The sequence below is a fragment of the Hypomesus transpacificus genome, chromosome 21 (assembly GCF_021917145.1).
Source record: "Hypomesus transpacificus isolate Combined female chromosome 21, fHypTra1, whole genome shotgun sequence".
NCBI classification, from domain to species: Eukaryota; Metazoa; Chordata; class Actinopteri; order Osmeriformes; family Osmeridae; genus Hypomesus; species Hypomesus transpacificus.
In genome coordinates, this window is record NC_061080.1 from 26958 (window position 1) to 47302 (window position 20345).

The 20345-nt window shown below is 52.9% G+C and overlaps 3 protein-coding genes across 3 annotated transcripts in view; 2 read left to right on the forward strand and 1 right to left on the reverse strand.

Annotated features, from left to right (window-relative positions):
• Positions 1-221: 221 nt before the first annotated feature.
• Positions 222-2175, forward strand: pam16 (presequence translocase associated motor 16). Its single transcript, XM_047044050.1, has 5 exons — positions 222-375; positions 925-1009; positions 1130-1266; positions 1642-1707; positions 1998-2175. The coding sequence occupies exons 1-5, from the start codon at positions 373-375 to the stop codon at positions 2088-2090; spliced, it is 384 nt and encodes a 127-aa protein (XP_046900006.1). The 5' UTR covers positions 222-372; the 3' UTR covers positions 2091-2175.
• A 2089-nt stretch (positions 2176-4264) lies between these two features.
• On the reverse strand, positions 4265-18709 carry glis2b (GLIS family zinc finger 2b). The gene is made up of 7 exons (XM_047044057.1): positions 18240-18709; positions 15245-15436; positions 14703-14836; positions 9615-9794; positions 9219-9352; positions 8945-9063; positions 4265-8431 (listed from the first exon to the last, which is right to left on the reverse strand). The coding sequence occupies exons 1-7, from the start codon at positions 18307-18309 to the stop codon at positions 7653-7655; spliced, it is 1608 nt and encodes a 535-aa protein (XP_046900013.1). The 5' UTR covers positions 18310-18709; the 3' UTR covers positions 4265-7652.
• Positions 18710-20128: 1419 nt separating this feature from the next.
• The window catches only part of dnaaf5 (dynein axonemal assembly factor 5), an 8707-nt gene continuing 8490 nt past the window's right edge, over positions 20129-20345 (forward strand). The window contains exon 1 of the mRNA XM_047044227.1: positions 20129-20172. Within this exon, the coding sequence (XP_046900183.1) occupies positions 20129-20172 (44 nt within the window). The remainder of the gene's footprint in view (positions 20173-20345) is intronic.

A 20345-nucleotide genomic window follows, 5' to 3' on the forward strand; every position in this document is an offset into this window, starting at 1 on the left:
ATAAATAAACAAGGATGTCCCTTTCTTCATGAACTACCAGCATTAAATGATAATAAACAATAATAATTGTTATTTTTTATTTTATTATTATTTTTAAGGGTGCTGAGATTAAATGTAGGTGTGCTTGAGCACCCCTAAAAAGGGTGTAAAATCTCCACTGCTTGTCACGTGTATGAATCATTTTTCGGTGCGGTGGCAGATATTTGTAGTTTATACATCCACCCGCTCGGGGGCAGTATTTTCGCCGGGTGGAGTCAATATTGTAGAACGTCTTTGGCCGAATGAGCCTTGAACTTTTACCTTGGCAGACTACATGTGAACATTGCTGTAAGCTATATCTCCTGTTCCTTTGAGGGGACATTCGGACTAAAAATGGTAAGATGTTCAATCATTTTGCGATCTTGTATTTTTCTTGTGTCTGTTTTAGTATAATCTAAATCGCTGAAGATGTTAAGATGTCATTCAAACCAAACCATGCTGTTCTTAGATTGCTCTTTTAAAAAGGGTTGAGAGACCGGACTTGATTGTGTAACTTTAATGCAAAATGTGTCCTTCATATGACAGGCTTATAGCTCTACATATAACCTAAGATAACAAAGGTTTACTGTTCATTAAACTGTATTTTCTCTCCCTGACAACCATCTGTCTGCCTATCGGGTATAGCTAGCTACCCCATCCCAACACGTCTCCGTAATTCCTTCATAGCTAGATGGCTATATTGCTAACTAGCTAGCTAAGTCGTGCCCTCTGTTAGGATTGTAGCATAGTAGTATTGCTTCAGTTATGTTCATTAGCTTAAACAACATTATGATATCCCTCGGGTGACGTGAGGAACTCTGTGTTCGGTGACTTAGTCTAATGTCTGTCTCAAAAGCATTGGTGCCATCATTGTAGTTTTATACTTCACTGTCTCCTATCTCCCAGGCGAAATATCTTGCCCAGATCATTTTGATGGGCACGCAGGTGGTGGGACGGGCGTTTGCGCGTGCCTTGCGGCAAGAATTTGCAGGTATTGACGATATAACAACAACCAAAAATGTTTTCCCCTGTAGGATAATTGCTTTTACATCAGTAACTGTCTGCCCCCTGTGAACCCACTTACGGTGACCGTTACTGCGTGTGTGCACAGCCAGTCAGGCCGCAGCAGAGGCTCGAGGTAGGGCAGGACAGCAGTCAGCAGCTACCTCAAGCATCACCGGCATGAACCTACAGGAGGCCCAACAGATCCTCAACATCACCACACTCACACCCGAGGACATCCAGAAGGTGCCTTCTCTCTGTCTCTCTGTCTGTCTGTCTCTCTCTTTGTCTCTCTGTCTCTGTCTCTCTCTGTCTCTCTCTCTCTCACCATTTCCTCCTCCTTTTCTCTGTCTCTGCCTGTCTCTCTCTCTCACCATTTCCTCCTCCTTTTCCCCTCTCTCTCTCCCTTCCTTACATCCTTTTCTCTCACACTATCTCTCACACACACACACACACACACACACACACACACACACACACACACACACACCTAGTCACCGATAGATTAGTAGTGGACCTCATGTGACATGGCTGGCTTGTCGTTCCAGTGAAAGTCTGTCAGTCTGTAGCGGGTATACAGTACCTGTGGATGGACTAACACCTCCTCTCTTCCCTCTGTAGAACTATGAGCACCTCTTCAAAGTCAATGACAAGGCAGTAGGTGGATCCTTTTACATCCAATCAAAGGTGGGTATAAAGAGAACATGGTGTGGACTGTAAGGTCTCTTTCTTAATTGGTTCTGGTCCTCCATGAGGGCACCACCGATGGGATGCGAGTGGATCTTTTTTGTTGCTGTGATCAATGATCCGATCAGTGTCTGTCCAATGAAGGAAGGTTTTATCTTCAGATTTGTAATTGACTGGATCAAACCTCTTTGTTCTTAACGTTTCAATTCCACTTGGTCTTAAAGAAACGCTATGGTCAGGTATCTAGCCCTGTCAGGTAACTAACTGTCTGTGTGTGTTTGTCTGTCCAGGTAGTACGAGCCAAAGAGCGTTTAGAAGAGGAACTTTCTATCCAGTCCCAGGAAAAACCACCGCAGCAAAAACAACAGAGTTCAGAAACATGAACTAGGGACTGTGTCCCCCCCTCCCACACCGAACCCACTGTAAATTATACCCCAATAAAAGCCCTAGTGTTTTATCTATCCATGACTGTGTGTGTACATGACTGTGTGTGTGTACATGACTGTGTGTGTGTACATGACTCTGTGTGTGTGTACATGACTGTGTATACATGCCTCTGTGTAAGATGATGCAGGGCCCTTTTGAAGACAGATATTCTAGTGTGTCAGCCACAGGGCCAGCCCAAGGCATAAGCGAACTAAGCGGCTGCTTAGGGCCCATGTGGCCACCAGAGGGCCCCCAAGAGCACATTAAATGACAGTTTTATGTAATTTATTTTTTTTTAAACCGACTCAGAGGGACCCCCAAATCGATTCTGCTTAGAGCCCCATGAAAGCTCGGGTCGACCCTGGTCAGCCATATCCAGGTACATCATACAGGTATTCTAGTGTGTCAGCCATATCCAGGTACATCACATATTTTAGACCTCAAAATGCTTGAATCTGACCTCTTGGGTTTACCGTGCTCAAAACATAAGCAGCTGTTTGTGAGGGAAGTTAGTTGTCATGTTGTCATGGAAGACCGTAAAGAAGGTCAGGACTGGTCGTTTGTGTTTTAAAGGTTTGGGGTTGTCTTAATAAGTCTAAGTGCTCCCAGTATGAGAGAATGTCATGAAGAAGTACATATTCAGCAGTGATGTTATTTCTTAAGGGATGTCTTGGGGGGAATTCTAGAAAGCAGGTTATGTGACATACCTGGGTAAGTCAACGCCTCAGCTGACACTCAGCATTGTAGCAATATTGCCAGTAGGTTGCTGCAACATAGTGAATAAACTGGTAGGTTTACTTACCCGGTTATGTTGCATAACCTGCTTTCTGGAATACCCCCCCCGAAGGGCTAAGGCGCTAATTGTTAGTAGATGACATCTGACACAATGAACTTTGGAGGCAAAGAACATTCTGGAATGTGATTTCAGTCTCAGAAAACTGGTTGTCCTGGTGTAGTTAAATATGAGTGATTAAACATCCTGCTGTATATGGAAGAGATGGGGTTAGGATAGGCACATGCACACCTGGGTGAGCAGATTTGAAGACCTGCGTTGTGGATGAGGTATAAAGAAATTAGTTCTCGGATTTGTATCAAATGCAACTTTATTAAACATTTTGTTTATTTTTTTGTGTGTGTTTCATTGACATCATTATCAATATCGTAATAAAATTCCTCTAAAACAGGAGAACACAGCTATGTTGTACCAATTGGAGACTTTTACACCTCTAAAATTCGGCATGTGTGACATTCGAACGCCACACCAGGAAAAAAAATATATAAATTCATATAATCCTTTGTCATATACTGTATATCTTCTATATTTCACCTATAATAAAAGGCACTTGGAAAAAAAAAATACTGACATTAAGATATCTCACAAATGTGCAAAAACATAACTTGGAACAGGCCTCGTGAAGCCTTACGTCTTGTATTAACCCTTTACGCAGCGCTGTGGCACTATGACCGTGGTCTCTTCCAGTGGTCACACCTGGCTGGCTAACTCCATTTAGGGCCCGCTGATTGCTGATGTGTGCAACGTACTCAGATAATGACCTCTAGGTGTCGCTCAAGCATCCAACATAGCCAATGTTACTTGTTTAACCCTTTTACAAAAAAATGTACCGTGTTGATCATTGCAGGGTGGTTCTTAGGAACAACAAAGGGGAAAACGGACCTTTAAAATTGACCAGTTATAAACTAAGACATTGGACAAAACTAAACAATAATTATTTTTCCATGGGCTGTCTGAAAGAGGGATGGTTTTACACGTTTCAATCCTGGAGACTCCCGTGCCTTCACTCAGGGGGACCGAAGCTCAGAGCGTGACAGAACGTGCCCAAAGGGTTAATGGATCAAACAGCTTATTTCATATCGAAAGATGTGGACCCTGCAGAGATCCGTGTCATTGTCAGTTTTCTCCGGCCGGCCGGCCAGACCCACCCCCTAGCAGCCCTGTGCCCTGCCCTCCCATGACAAGCACTGGAAAGATTCACCAGGGAGGAGGGGAGAGAGTGAAGGAGGATGGTGGGGGGGACGGAGATGGAGGGAGGGAGGAAGGGAGGGGGAGAAATTGAGAGAGAGAGAGAGAGAGAGAGAGAGGGAGGGAGGGAGGGAGGGAGGGAGAGGGAGGGAGAGGGAGGGAAAGGGAGGGAGGGAGGGGGAGAGGGAGGGAAGGAGGGAGGGAGGGCTTGGTGCTGGGAAGGAGAGAGCCATGTCTGTGGGTTATTCACTGTTGCCGGGGTAACCTAGCCTGCTTAACACCTGTCGTGGATGACATCACGAGCCACGATTGTCCACTCACACGGAGGGATTCTCTTCTGGAGCCCAAGGACAGCTCACATAGCGACCAGAGGAATAACGTCTATGTGTGTGCGCGACAGGGAGATAGAAAATGTGTGTCGATGCTGTATGTGCGCGAGGGGAGCCAGAGGACGTTTGTGTGGTGGTTGTATGTGTGACAAGACCGAGAGAACCTTTGCGTGTGAGGCCGTGTTTCCTGAGTGTAAGAGCACTGATTAAGACCCAACTAGGCAGCAACACAACTATGCGGCACATCCCCAAATCCTCCCTACACCCGTCTGCGGCTGGCACGTTACGGCACGACAAATCACTCGGACCCACGCCTACAAAATCCCCAAACCTCTTTAGGCCGAGAGGATTATATTTGTGTTTGTTTGCTGTCTGTGTATGTTTCCTCAGCTACGGTAAAAAAAAAAGCTTTGTGGTGAGGGAGTGAGGGAGTTCAGCCTTCAAGGAGTTCAAGGGTTTATTAAGCTCAAATAAACCCAGGGGGCAGAAGGAGTTCAGTGGCCTAGTTTCCCCGGGCTGGCACGCATGCGGTCCGCCGCCACTGCCGTGGGCACAGAGCGGTCGCTGACTTCAGAGACGGGAGGCCCGTTGGGTGGGAGGGTGGGCAGATGGAGGGGCACTCCACACTGTGCGTCCGCCTGTACCCCTGGCGGAATGCCCTCTCCCTCTGTCTCTCCCTCACTCCCTCTATCTCTCCTGTTCATTCATTTGCCAATCAATCACTCCTTTCACTGTGCGTGTGTGTGTCTTTCTCTTCCCCTCCCTGTCTCTCCCTCTCCTGTTCCCTCTGGGCGGTAAACCATCTTTGAATCTCGACAGTGAGGTCGACGCGTATGCGCAAGGATGTAAATACTGGTGTGCGGTTCAGCCGTTTGTGACCCGGGGGGCTTCCGTTTAGCTGGCTAGCGTATGCGACTGCGGATGAACGCTACCGGTCGTGCTGCGGGGCTGCTATGACGCAGGTCCATGTGCATGGGTGAGGCTGAGCGACTGTAAATAACCCTCGTCTAGCTGTGTGATTGTCATCGAGGGACATCGGTTTGTGTTTTAAATGACGAGTACCTTCTGTCCCCATTCCGCCCCATAAGCAAGAAGCAAATGTGTCCCCTGTCCCCTCCCCTGTCTCCTTCACTGTCCCCTCCCCATGTGGCGCCGGGCAGGAGAATGCTGAGTACAAAGCAGCCATCGCAGACAACAAGGAAACAAAAGCAACTTCAACATTGGGAAATGTCTCGTCTCAACAAACAACAACGACATGAAGTAGGACTAAGAAAACAGCAATAATTGTGATTATTCTCAAGGGGGAGGGAAATGGACATACGGTCTCATGTTAAAAGTTCAGACCCTCAAAGTGAGACGGGGAAGAGCAGAGTTGTAAGAGAGGTGGGGGTGTCAGTCTCTTGAGGGAATGTTCCTTGTGTTGTGGTGCTCCACCTCTTCTCTGCCCAGTCATCTTCTACACACGTTATGTATGGGAGAAGCAGGCCTGTGAGGACCCCCACAGGATAGGTGGCTCTTACAGGCCTGAGTGGAATTGCGTACAGAAACAAGGGAGTAAAAAAAATTACGAAAAAAAAAAAAAAAGCCTCATATTGGCAGTAACTTGTTTTTGCGAAACATAAAATAAGACGTTTGAGGGTACGGGTAAGTGCCTGTTGACGGAATAACAAAACGATGAATATGTTCCAGAAGTTACACCAGGTCAGTATTTTGGTGACCTCTGTGCTTCGAGGCCTGTGAGGCAGTTTGCTAAGTGTTGAAACCTTTCCTGATCCAACTAGCTTTACAACAGTGAGTTACTCTGACCCCCGCCCCCCCCCCTGCCCAATTCCCTCCTGTCCTGTACGCTAGTCGGTGCCTGCCCTCCCAAGGCTGGGTATTTTTAGCACAAAGCTAGAGCTGTTGAAACTAGGACAAAACGACTGTGGAGTTTATGCCAAGGAACGCTGTCCAGAATGTTCAGAGTTCAGAGTGTTGGCTGAACAGCTCGCCACCTTTTGGTCACTGTTGTTTTTGTGGAATGGTCAAGAAACTAGGGTAACGTTGGTCCTTGTTGACTGGTAGCGGCCTCACAGGATTGGATAAGGCGAGGGGGTAGCCTGCGCGGAGCTATGCTAGTTAGAAGCAGACATGACGTAGTGTCACATGCTACCACCAGGGGGCGCCAAACACACCTGTGCTATAAACGGTCGACATAAGAAAATAAGTGAGAGTTGGTCATTGCTAGGTGTGTACTTAACACCTTTGTCGGTTGTCCCTAAGACCGCTGAGCCATTAACTAAAGCCCCTTGGTCTACAAGCCTAGAACACTAACTAGTACACTGGTCTAGTACATAGTTGCCTCCCCAGGGTGGGATAGATTGTCAAAAATATCAAAGTGCCTTAGTTTGGCTGGAGGAGCAGGGAGGTTAGCAGCAGTTGTGAAGTTCCAGGTACACTAACAGTGCTGTTTGCTAATGTCCCCCATGAAGAAGAGGTCGTTCCGAATGGCACACTGCCCGGCATATGTTACTCAACAGCGCCGCCCTACTGTCACGAGTGGCGAGGTGCGGCCAGACTAAGCCAAGTGACTTCATTCGCTCCGACGGAGCGAGTTCGTCCGAAAATCGTTCCCAGCGCGCTGTCAGTAAACAGGCTGACAGCCTAAGTAGCGAGGAAGTTAGCGCGTGCTGGTGTTAGCCTAGCCGTGGGTGCGTCGTTAGCTAGTTCCTTGGTGTGTCTATCCCACTGCTAAGCTACAAAGCACGGTGTTAGAACAAGGACACAGTCTTTTATAAATACACAATTGTGAAAAAGGGCTTTAGCAAGAGCTCAGAGCCTCGAGACTGGTGTTTTAGCTTGTGGACTGTCCACAAAGACGGTTGGAATGAGGAAGTCAAATAAAGGTAAAAACGTAGAAGATAGGCTGAGAGGGTCATTGGTGCATTTCATAAACAACCGGAATATATTTCTAAAAGGAGCTGTTGGTCCACAAATGTTCTACATAAAAGGGATTCTTCGAGCTTGCCTTAAGTTTGTGTTTCCTACCAAATTATATGAACCACTTTAGTTTGATTGGCTGATTAGTCTCTTTTTCTTTTCCAATGTTCTACCTTTTTTCCTCAGCTCCTCTCAGAAATGCGTGGCCTGTTTATAATCGATCTGGCTGACCCCTCACCTTTGACCCCTGCCCCCCACCCCTGAGCTCCTCTGGAATGTGTGTGTGTGTGTCAGTTGACCACAGCTGGCTTCAGCACCACCGTGCCAGGGGGGATGACCACCCAGGACAGAGGGTCATGGGGGGCCCCTGTGGCGGAGAGGTTCAAAACCCCCCGGGGAAGCTCGTCCTCGCCCCCGCCTCGCCCCCCCTTCCCCTTGGCGTGGTGGTGATGGTGGTGGTGGTGGTGGTGGCGGTACCGCTCGCTCTGGGACCCCAGCAGGGGCACCATGGGCAGGCCCAGGGCTGCAGAGGGGAAGGCAGGGGAGAGCAAGGAGGACTTGGCCAGGCTCAGGGAGGACCCGCCGAAGGAGAGGACGGAGGTGGAGCCTCCCAGGCCGGCCGGAGGGGAGCTGGGGCAGCCCAGCGTGCTGAGGTCCAGGGGCCTGGGGGGGCTGAGGGGGGAGAGGGAGCCCCCGAGGGAGCCCCCACCCAGGCCATGGAGCCCGTGGCCCCCCAGGAGGGCGGCGGCCGCCCCCGGGATGATGATGTGAGCCCCGCTCACGTAGGACAGCTCCGACTCCTTCCCTCCCCCAAGCAGAGCCCCCATGGGACCCCCCTTGAGCAGGGAGCCCACCCCGCCCGGGGAGCCCTGCTCCTGGGCCACAAAGTGGCCGTGGGCCTTGATGTGCTTGCGGAGGGAGCTGGGGTCCGTGTAGCGCTTCAGGCAGCCAGACATCTTGCAGTAGTAGGGCTTGTCCACGTAGTGCGTGCGCGTGTGCTTGAAGCGGTCACTCGAGTTGGAGTAGCGCTTGCTGCAGCCCTCGTACGGACAGATGTAGGGCTTTTCCCCTGGAGAGCAGAGACACGGGAAAACGGGGGTTAAATTTCGAACAAATGTGTTTGTGAATGCATGCGTGTAAACACTTCCTCCATTATTTACAGTGTTCACGTATGTACATTTACATTTACTCATTTAGCACTCTTATCCAGAACGACTTACAGTAAGTACAAGGACATTCTCCCCAAGAAAAGTAGGGTGAAGTGACACAACATTGTTTGGCACATTATGCATGTGCGTGTTGGAATGTCTGTATTTGTGTATGTATATGTATGTGAATTAATGGCCAGATTGATTGATGGGTGGATGGACAGACAGATGGACAGACAAACAGACAGACAGATGGACAGACAGGCAGACAGACAGACAGACAGACAAACAGACAAACAGACAGGCAAACAGACAGGCAGACAGGCAGACAGACAGACATACAGACAGACAGACAGACAGACAGACAGACAGACAGGCAGGCAGGCAGGCAGGCAGGCAGGCAGGCAGGCAGACAGATGGACCGTCCTGCTGACCTGTGTGTGAGCGGTTGTGTATCTTGAGGTTTTCCAGGCGTGAGAAGCTCTTGTTGCAGATCGGACATCGGTGGGGCTTCTCATTGGTGTGTGTGCGGATGTGGATCAGCATCTTGTACCTACGGGGGAACACATACACCATTAGCTACCTCTTTCTCTCTTGCTTCATCTCTCACACACACACACACCAACACACACACAGATTGAAATACCTCTATCTCTCCCTATTTCTCACACACACACACATAATCCCAAGTACCTGGACTGGTCTCACCTGGCGTTGAAGCCCCTCCCCTTACGAGCGCAGCCCTGCCAGTGGCAACAGTACCCAGAATCCTTTTCAGGCTTGACGTGGAAGTCGTTGACGTGGTCCACCAGGTCCTGCAACGAGTCAAAGAGGAGATGGCACTAGGAGAGAGAGAAACAGAGAGAGTGAGGGAGAGACATAGAGAGAGAGTGGGAGATAGCGAGAGTGAGGGAGGGAGAGACATAGAGAGAGAGAGACAAAGAGAGATTGAGAGAGAGATAGAAAGTTACAGAGAGTGTGAGAGAGAGAGGGGGTGGGGCGAAGGAAAGGGTTAGCATCTATGTTGTCCATTTTACAAGACACGGATGAAAACCAAGGCAATGACCCATTTCCTCTCGCTCCGCATCACTTCCTGTCTCTCACCTTCTTCCAGTGACAGGCCAGCTGTTCGTCCGCTGAGAGATCGGGAGAGGCCCGCTTGTCACTGGGCTGGCCAATGAACATGGAGGACGGCAGGTGGAGCCCCGTCCCGCCACCAATCGGAACGAAGAACTGAAAGGCCTGCGAGGAGGCCCCGCCCTCAACGTAGCGGATGTGAGACTCCTGGAGGAGGAAGGGCCGGACGAAGACGAGGAGATGAAGGTTGGATCCAGCAAAGCACAAACACAACCAAACACATCTTGTATCTCGACTGCTAGCGGGGTGGCTTTTCATACAGTGTGATAACAATGAAGGGGGTCAGATAGCTGAGCGGTTAGGGAGTCGGGCTATTAATCAGAAGGTTGTTGGTTCAATTCCCGGCTGTGCCAAATGACGTTGTGTCCCTGGGCAAGGCACTTCACCCTACTTGCCTCGGGGAGAATGTCCCTGTACTTCCTGTAAGTCGCTCTGGATAAGAGCGTCTGCTAAATGACTAAATGTAAATGTGAGATAACAGTGTCTAAATACAAGGTTTTCCTCAACTGGACTGGAGGACCCCAGATATTTGTCGTCGTCGTCGTCGTCATCTGCCGCTTGTCCGGGGATCGGGTCGCGGGGGCAGCGACCTAAGCAGGGAGGCCCAGACTTCCCTCCCCCCGGCCACTTCCGCCAGCTCTTCCTGGGGGACCCCAAGGCGTTCCCAGGCCAGCTGAGAGACATAGTCCCTCCAGCGTGTCCTGGGTCTTCCCCGGGGCCTCTTCCCAGTGGGACGTGCCCGGAACACCTCACCAGGGAGGCGTCCAGGAGGCATCCTAATCAGATGCCCGAGCCACCTCAGCTGGCTCCTCTCGACGCGGAGGAGCAGCGGTTCTACTCTGAGCCCCTCCCGGATGACCGAGCTTCTCACCCTATCTCTAAGGGAGAGCCCGGACACCCTACGGAGAAAGCTCATTTCGGCCGCTTGTATTCGCGATCTCGTTCTTTCGGTCACTACCCATAGTTCGTGACCATAGGTGAGGGTAGGAACGTAGATCGACTGGTAAATAGAGAGCTTCGCCTTTCGACTCAGCTCCTTCTTCACCACGACGGACCGATGCAGAGCCCGCATCACTGCGGACGCCGCACCGATCCGCCTGTCGACCTCGCGCTCCATTCTTCCCTCACTCGTGAACAAGACCCCGAGATACTTGAACTCCTCCGCTTGGTTCAGGATCTCCTCCCCGACCCGGAGATGGCACTCCACCCTTTTCCGGTCGATTACCATGGCCTCAGATTTGGAGGTGCTGATTCGCATCCCAGCCGCTTCACATTCGGTTGCGAACCGCTCCAGTGAGAGCTGAAGGTCACGGCCCGATGAAGCCAACAGGACCACATCATCCGCAAAAAGCAGCGACCCGATCCTGAGGTCACCAAACCGGACCCCCTCAACACCCTGGCTGCGCCTAGAAATTCTGTCCATATAGGTAATGAACAGAATCGGTGACATAGGGCAGCCCTGGCGGAGTCCAACCCTCACCGGAAACAAGTTCGACTTACTACCGGCAATGCGGACCAAACTCTGGCACCGGTCGTACAGGGACCGGACAGCCCCGATCAGGAAATCCGGTACCCCGTACTCTCGGAGCACCCCCCACATGAGCCCCCGAGGGACACGGTCGAACGCCTTTTCCAAATCCACAAAACATGTGTAGACTGGTTGGGCGAACTCCCATGTACCCTCCAGGACTCCGCGGAGGGTATAAAGCTGGTCCACTGTTCCACGGCCAGGACGAAAACCACATTGCTCCTCCTGAATCCGAGGTTCGACAATCCGACGGACCCTCCTCTCCAGGACCCCTGAATAGACTTTCCCAGGGAGGCTGAGGAGTGTGATCCCCCTAAAGTTGGAGCACACCCTCCGGTCCCCCTTTTTAAAGAGGGGAACCACCACCCCGGTCTGCCAGTCCAGAGGCACTGTCCCCGATGTCCACGCGATGTTGCAGAGTCGTGTCAACCAAGACAGCCCTACAACATCCAGAGCCTTAAGGAACTCCGGGCGGACCTCATCCACCCCAGGGGCCCCGCCACCGCGGAGCTTTTCAACCACCTCGGCGACCTCAGCCCCAGAGATAGAAGGGCCCCCCCCGATGTCCCCAGACTCTGCCTCCACGTCGGAAAGCGTGTTGGTGGAATTAAGGAGGTCTTCGAAGTATTCCTTCCACCGATCCAGGACGTCCCCCGTCGAGGTCAGCAGCGCACCATCCCCACCGTATACAGTGTTGACAGAGCACTGCTTCCCCCTCCTGAGCCGCCGGATGGTGGTCCAGAACCTTTTTGAAGCCGTTCGGAAGTCATTCTCCATGGCCTCGCCGAACTCCTCCCATGCCCGGGTTTTTGCCCCCGCGACCGCCAAAGCCGCGTTCCGCTTGGCCTGCCGGTACACATCAGCTGCCTCTGGAGTCCTACCAGCCAATAAAGTCCGATAGGCCTCCTTCTTCAGCTTGACGGCATCCCTCACCTCCGGAGTCCACCACCGGGTCCGAGGGTTACCGCCGCGACATGCACCGACCGCCCTGCGGCCGCAGCTCCGGTCAGCCGCTTCAACAATGGAGGCCCGGAACATGGCCCATTCGGACTCAATGTCCCCGGCCCCCCCCGAGACATGATCGAAGCTCTCCCGGAGGTGGGAGTTGAAGCTCCTTCTGACAGAGGGTTCCGCCAGACGTTCCCAGCAGACCCTCACATTACGTTTGGGCCTGCCAGGCCTGACCGGCGTCCTCCCCCACCATCGAAGCCAACTCACCACCAGGTGGTGATCAGTTGACAGCTCCGCCCCTCTCCTCACCCGAGTGTCCAAGACATGCGGCCCCAAGTCCGATGACACGACTACAAAGTCGATCATCGAACTGAGACCTCGGGTGTCCTGGTGCCAGGTGCACATATGGACACCCTTATGCTTGAACATGGTGTTCGTTATGGACAAACCGTGTCTAGCACAGAAGTCCAACAACAAAACACCACTCGGGTTCAGATCGGGGGGGCCGTTCCTCCCAATCACGCCCCTCCAGGTCTCACTGTCATTGCCCACATGAGCATTGAAGTCCCCCAGGAGGACGAGGGAATCCCCAGGAGGAGCGCTTTCCAGCACCCCCCCCAGAGACTCCAAAAAGGGTGGGTACTCTGAGCTGCCGTTTGGTGCATAAGCACAAACGACAGTGAGGACCCGTCCCCCCACCCGAAGGCGGAGGGAGGCTACCCTCTCGTCCACCGGGGTGAACCCCAATGTACAGGCGCCGAACCGAGGGGAAACCAGTATTCCCACCCCAGCTCGACGCCTCTCACCAAGGGCAACTCCAGAGTGGAAGAGAGTCCAGCCCCTCTCAAGGAAACTGGTTCCGGAGCCCACGCTGTGCGTCGAGGCGAGGCCGACTATATCTAGCCGGAAACTCTCTACCTCGCGCACCAGCTCAGGCTCCTTTCCCGCCAGCGAGGTGACGTTCCACGTCCCTAAAGCTAACTTTTGCAGCCGAGGATCGGACCGCCAAGGCCCCCGCCTTCGGCCGCCGCCCGTCTCACACTGCACCCGACCCCCATGACCCCTCCTGCGGATGGTGAGCCCACTGGAAGAGGGTCCCACGTTGTCTCTTCGGGCTGTGCCCGACCGGGCCCCATGGGAAAAGGCCCGGCCACCAGGCGCTCGCCATCGAGCCCCACCCCCGGGCCTGGCTCCAGGGGGGGGCCCCGGTGACCCGCTTCCGGGCAGGGGCAACTGAGAACCATTGTTGTATTTCTTCATGGTTGGTTTTTTGAGCCACTCTTTGTCTGGTCTTTCACCTGGAACCTGTTTGCCTTGGGTGACCCTACCAGGGGCATGAAGCCCCCGACAACATAGCTTCCAGGATCACTAGGACACGCAAACCCCTCCACCGCGGTAAGGTGGTGACTCAAGGAGGGGCCAGATATTTGTACACAGTCTTTATGCTGTCTGCACCTGCTGTGCGACACAAAACCTCTTCCCCCGACCCCCTGGCGGGGCTCTCTAAGGTTCCCAGCTGGCCTCTGTAGTACAGGGGCAGAGTCTCATGTAGCATATATCACACACACACACACGCTCCACACAGTGGCCCATTAGTGCTAACAAGAAAAGGCGAGAAGGCACGATACCAATGAGTTAGGAACGCAGCAGGCATTGATGTGGCCACACACACACGGACATAGAGGGAGCTCTGCGTTATTTCCGTGCTCAGAGAGACACTTAAGAGTTCTCGAGGAGAGGGAGGGTGGACAGAGGCTGCTATTGCCGCGGATCTCTTCAGGACACTGTTCCTCCGAGAGGGAGGACGAGGGAGCCTGGGGTGGGGGGCAGGAGGGGTCAGGAAGGGTGGTGACTGCAAATGCACTACAATCCTGTGGCTGTCTTACACACTCCAGCTATGTCCGAAATGTGTGTGACCAATCTCATCAAATGAGGCCAATTCCCAGTCGTCAGCTGTGCTGTTGTATTCATCAAAATGTGTGTGTGAGAGAGTGTGTGCGTGTGTGTGTGTGTGAGGGATTTGTCTGTCTGTGGGGTGCCTGTCTGGGCGTCTGAGGAGGGCCTGCAGACTGAATGGCCACAGCCAGGGGGGGCTCAATTCGATTGGGAGGGAATTGAATCAAGCGGCGTGAGGTCTGCGTGGCTGTACCTCGCTGTAAATCCGATTACACACGACACACACACACACACACAAGCTTGACAGAGAGAGAGAGAGGCACTTGTTGTGTGGGACACAAGAGGTGTTTGATAGGAGTATATTATGCCCCCCCCCCCCACACTCCTGCATGGCCCCCGTTCCTCTCTGCATAGAGTAACAGCCTTCTGAACAGAGGCCCTGTGTCCTTAATGTGTCCCTATAATGCGTTTCAAACGCACCTAATGTTCCCAATCTACCCTAACAGGGCTGTCACAGGCCCAAGATGCTAGGAAGCTAGCTTCGGAGGCTAACAGGCTAACAGGCATGTGTGTGTGCTTACAGACCAAACTGAACCCAAAATGCCAACTGAGAACCACTGTCTGACTGCTAAACGAGTTAGCGAGCGCATGTGTGTGTGTTTGTGTGTGAACCCACTCACCCCTGAGAAGATGTGGGAGACCCCGTTGGCCATCTCAGGGGAGCTGGGGGCGTGGCGGGAGGAGGGGGACATGCTGAGGTCGACGGCGGGGGGAGTGGGGGTCTCCGTTCTCTCCTGGGGGACCACCGCCGCACCTGTTGGAGGGGGAGGGGACACACACACACCTGGTCAGATGACCTCTGACCTCGGGGGGATCTGATATCCAGAGACGCCTCGCACCTGTGGAGGGTGCCTCTGGTAGGGTATCGTATGTGTGTGGGTGTGTGTGGGTGTGTGGGTGTGTGTGCATCATTGGAGGCTGGTCCATGCAGGTTAGTTCCAGGCAGTTACCGTCCCCTTGAGTAAGGGGGGTCATGGAGAGGCATGGATGCAGATCCCGAGAGGGGGGAAGGGGCAGAACATCTGGTGGATTATTTATGGAGGTGATCAAGATTCAAATGGGCTTGTTTAATTACCCTTTGGGAGGGGGGTCCAGAAATGCACACAGCATGTGTATGTGTGTGTCAGTGTGTGTGTGTGTGTTTCCTAGCAACCGTACCCACCTGTGTGCGGGGAGGCGGGCACGATGACGGCGGTGCCGTCCTCCGCCATGCGCAGCTGCCGCGCTCGCTTGGCGTGCAGCGGGGAGATGGGCGGGGTCCGCGCCCCCCTGTCCCGCCCGCTCCCCCTCCGAGGGAGCTTGAGGTCCAGGGGCTCGTCCAGGGACAGCATCGCTGCGGCCCACGGACCCTCACCTGCAGCGGCCAGTCGGAAAAGGGGCGGAGTTAGACTTTCAGAGAATCGTTCGCTTCGGTGTTTGTATACAAGCAATATCACAGAGGGCTTCGCACACGCCCATTGAACTGCACCTAAGCCAACCTGAACCCTCAAGGAAAACAAGGAAATAATGAAATCTAACTATAGGAAGGAGAGAGAAAGAATACATGAATGATAGATGTAGTGAAAAACTGAAATTGTGACAGGGAGCGTAGCGAGTGCTTCAGCCTGCAGTTTCCTTTTTCCCAACCACATGAATGTTGCACTGGAATGTCACAGGAACATTCCAGAAGTCCACTGTCTTTGTACATATGCACACCACTAACTCAACCAGCAACAAAACTGGCAAACACCCTCGTCTCGGTCCCAAATACTGCGGCAAAACAAACACACACCGAAGCGCACGCACACTATCACGGACACACACACACACACACCCCTCCTCCTCTCCCACAGCTGACCTTTGCTCACACACTCTACCAGAGGAATGTTTACAATCCAATCCAGATGGTCACCCTGACCCCCCCCTCACCACGCCCTCCCTACCCCCCATCCCCTGTGGCCACTGGCCTCCGTAGCCCCCCCCCGTCCATTCCCTCCAGTCAGCACCTTCCAACCCTCCAGACCCCGCCGCCCCACTGCCTGCCCCCCCCCCCCCCCCAGCCTAGCTGCCCCCCTCCTACCCCTCTGATGTCCTTTAAACACACTGACCCCTACAGCTCTGGACCGACACACTAAACACTACTGGCCCCAGCTGCACCGGCTAGCACAAGTCCTCGATACACACACACACCTACAGTACACACACACACCTACAGGACACACACACACACCTACAGTACACACACACACACACACCGCCCTCGGAGTGAACCAGAAATCTTCTTTTCAACAGTCTTACACCTCCACTACAGAGTCAGTCTGTCCAGACAGCAGAATGTCTTCTGGTCTCCATGGGAACTCTGTCCTGACCAGGCCCTTCCTGACAGAAGAGGTGTACTCGTCTCATAAAAGTCAAACTCGTTTTCTAGTGAACTACACTGCAAACTCCCAACCACCCAGAGGGAGGTTATTATTTGACCGTTTTCCTGGCTTTCTGTTCTTCCGTGGGACACACAATGTTGCATGGTGGTCTTTTAGTCACAACTACCACACACACGTACACACACATCACTCGGGGAGATGTATGTGTGTGTTTGAGAGAGAGCTGAGTGTGTGTGCACAGACTCAGACGCACGAAAAGAAGTCGGGAGTGCTCGCACACCCACACATAAAAAACACACATAGACACACACACTGTTATATGCATACACACACACACAAGGACCTCATATGCTGGTGCAGCAGAAGAGATTTACAGCCCAGTTCTCCACTCAACACTTGCCTGACCCCTGTGACGGCCTCTCACCAAGTTCACTAGGGACACGGGTTTTCAAAGCTCTCTCTCTCTCTCTCTCTCTCTCTCTCTCTCTCTCTCTCTCTCTCTCTCTGTCCCTCTCTCTGTCTCTCTCTCTCTCTCAAACTATCCTCCCTCTCTCTTTCAATCTCTCTCTCTTTATCTCCCTCTCTCCGAGACCTATATTCTGCCCCACAACACTCACAAACACATAGTGACTGTACACTACAGCACGCGCCATACACACACACACACAGTCACACACACACAATTAATTACTCTCATTTCCACAAACTCCCTCCTCTCTCTTCCTCTCTAGTGCCCCCCCCTCTCTTTCTCTGTCTTGTCTTCTCAGCTCTCTCTCAAACACACACATACATGTTCACACACACACACACACAGGGCCGTGGCAGTACTGAATGGGGGTCTTTGAGAGCTGTTGGCTGGGGGCCACATGAGGGGGGACCGTGTCTGGGTGGCGTGGGGAGGGGTGGGGGAGATGGGGGGTCACCAAGTTCATCTTCCCACCTACCCAACGCTCCAAGGGAGGCCTGATCTGCCTGAGATATGGGGTTGGCACACGCACGCGCACACACGGGGAAAGGCACTGACAGCGAGTACACACAGCAGTTTGATCTCAGGCCTGGGCCAAAACGCACACACACACACGCACCACAAAGGTCCGCGTGACTCATGCTCCGCTCCAAAACTCCTGAATAGTTCATCTTTAGGCGTGTAAACCTCTAACAATGTCTATCCCTCTATCCCTCTCTCCCTCTTTCTCTCTCTCTCTCTCCCTCTCCCTCTCCCTCTCCCTCTCCCTCTCCCTCTCCCTCTCCCTCTCCCTCTCCCTCTCCCTCTCCCTCTCCCTCTCAGTCGTGCAGACACAAGGTCACACAGGTGAACCTATCCCTCCAAGGACGGTGCCATTTACGAAGCGTGTGTACAAATGATGCACGTGCGTACTCACACTTAAAGGCACAGCAGACTGTGGATCAGAAGTGTGCAGGTCTAACAGGATTCTGGCAGTCCGAGTCAAGAAACGGTCTGTATTTCCTGGTTATGGTGTCACTATCGTCGGTTCTATACTGAATCAATCACTCTGTGCATTGCACGACAAAAGAAAATGAAGAGTAAGGCTTATAACAGCTAATGTAGTTCTGTGGCACTATTGGCATATCATGCTAACTCCCATTAGCTGTCAAAACACGAGGAAAGGAGACACATTTAGGGAGCAACGTCTCATCCCATCCATCTCTCTTTTCCTCCTCTCTCCTATCCGTCTCTCCACCACTGCCCATCATGTTCCCCCTCACCCCCCCCTTATCTTCCTACCCCCCCCCCCCCCCCCCCATCTGTTTTGTCCCTAAGGGAGGAGGATTCACCGTGCTTCTCTGTGCAGCTGGCAGGGGTGTTAGCTGGTGGATGGAGAGCAGCAGATCCTCTCCCTGTCATCGATCCCAGCGTGGCCCAGGGATGGGGGCTCGGGTGGACGCCGCCGTCGAGCCCTGGTGGAGAGGGTCTGGTCCTCTCTTCCACTCACTCACCTGTCAGGTCAGTGAGTCGACTCAGTCCCTAACTGAATCAGTCCTACAGTAATAGATCAGTCACCCGCTCAACTGAATCAGGCCAACAGTAAACAAATCAGTCACCCGCTGAACTGAATCAGTCCTACACTGAATCAATCTTACAGTAAAGAAATCAGTCACCCGCTGAACTGAATCAGTCCTACACTGAATCAATCTTACAGTAAATAAATCAGTCACCCGCTGAACTGAATCAGTCCTACACTGAATCAATCTTACAGTAAATGAATCAGCCACTCGCTGAACTGAATCAGCCCTACAGTAAATGGATCTTGCTGGAGTGAGTGTGTCGAGGGACTCACCTCATACTACCCTTACGGTAATGCCTTAGTCCTTAGCTGAAACACGTTGTGCGTTTCCATTTGAGTTCACAGAGAGGGAATCCAGTGCCTTCTCTCCCCTAGCTGACCAACCAAGGTGTGTGTGTGTGGAGGGGTGGGAGGGGGGTGGAGGGGTGGGGTGGGGAGAGAAGAGAGGGGGGCTGTGAAGTCTTGCTGAGGGGTGTTGGGTCTGGCCCCCTGTGGAGCCTCCCCCCCCCCCCCCTCTCTCCGGCCGCGGGGTCCACGGCGCTTTCAAAGGCGGCATTGTGTGCCCCCCCCCTCTCCCGCCCCCAATGACAGCCCCCACCCTCTCTCCCCTCTCGTTCCCCTCTCACTCACTCTCTCTCTCTCACTCCCCACCACCAGTGTAAACAAGGGTTGTTGCAGCTGAGAGAGAGGGAGGAGAGAGACGGAGGGAGGAGAGAGAGGGAGGAGAGAGAGAGAGACAGAGAGAGAGAGAGAGAGGGGGGGGGGGGCTGCAGGGAGAGGGAGAACTGGAGCTGAATGAGAGGTCTGTGTCTCCTCTGCCTGGACCCCTCATCGTCATCCTTCCCTCCCTCCCTCCCCCAGAGGACCAGCTACCCTGTTCCTGTCCCCCTCCCTCCCCCACCCTGAAGAGGAAGTCCCTCAACCACCCACTTCCTTTTGGGAGATGAGGCGGGGACCTGAGGCCAGACTGAGGCTGAGGCAGGGCAGAGTGTGTGTGTGTGTGTGTGCGTGTGTGTGTGTGTGTGTGTAGAGGGAAGGGCTCCAGCATGCAGGTCAGATTGAGGGTATGTATTTCAACACCTCCATTGTCCCAGGTCGGGGGGGGGGGGGGGTCACATGGCTAACTTTTGCCCTCTGACCCTGCCGTAACCCCCATGACCTCTGCTCTAATCAGATCATATCTGTACTCTGGATCACATATCAGTTCAGCCAGATTTGATGATTGATTCAATTCTACTCTCTGCTCTATTCGACGTAGATTACAACTGATTATTAGTGCGACAAGGCATCAGAAGAGAATTATGTAACAGTGCGTGTGTGTGTGTGTGACCCCCTCTAAGACTGTCTGTAACTGAATCCCCTCCTGCTGTGATCCTGGGAGGTGAGCTGCATGAGGGCTGTTTCCCTGGAGCTCCTTGCCTCCAACACACACCACACACACACACACACATACACACACACAACACACATACACACACACACACACACTCACACTCAAACCTGAAACAAACGAGGAAAAATCCACCTATCACTGACTTGACGTGCCACAGCAACTTGGCCACAGTAACAAGCAGGCAGCGTTGTCAGAACCGATTTGAGAAACGTAGTGAGCTTCGGTATGGCAGCTGGGGTCGCTGCCAGTTGGGGTGGTGTTCTGGCATGTTCCGTCTGCAACGCCAGGTGCTGGAGACAAGCAGCCTGGGGTGAGGAGCTGTACTTAAGGGTGTGGAGCCAAGGTTGACCTTTGACATGAGGATCACTCCGCTGCTGGGCAGAAATGTGTTGGAGTGGTCCTCGTTGGTAATTAATGCTACTTGTTTTGACTCCACCCTTTTCTCCTTCTCTCTCTCCCTTTCTTCTCTGACGTTACTTGGGG

Bases quoted from the DNA above. Each gene is read 5' to 3' on its own strand.
- pam16 (XM_047044050.1), top strand. The intron at 1,010-1,129 runs GTATTGACGATA...GTGTGTGCACAG, and splicing joins CTTGCGGCAAGAATTTGCAG to CCAGTCAGGCCGCAGCAGAG. The intron at 1,708-1,997 runs GTGGGTATAAAG...TTGTCTGTCCAG, and splicing joins CCTTTTACATCCAATCAAAG to GTAGTACGAGCCAAAGAGCG.
- glis2b (XM_047044057.1), bottom strand. From the start codon at position 18,309: ATGACAGGGAGAGGATCTGCTGCTCTCCATCCACCAGCTAACACCCCT. The intron at 15,437-18,239 runs GTGAATCCTCCT...TGGCCGCTGCAG, and splicing joins CAGCTGCACAGAGAAGCACG to GTGAGGGTCCGTGGGCCGCA. The intron at 14,837-15,244 runs GTGGGTACGGTT...CCCCTCCAACAG, and splicing joins GCCCGCCTCCCCGCACACAG to GTGCGGCGGTGGTCCCCCAG.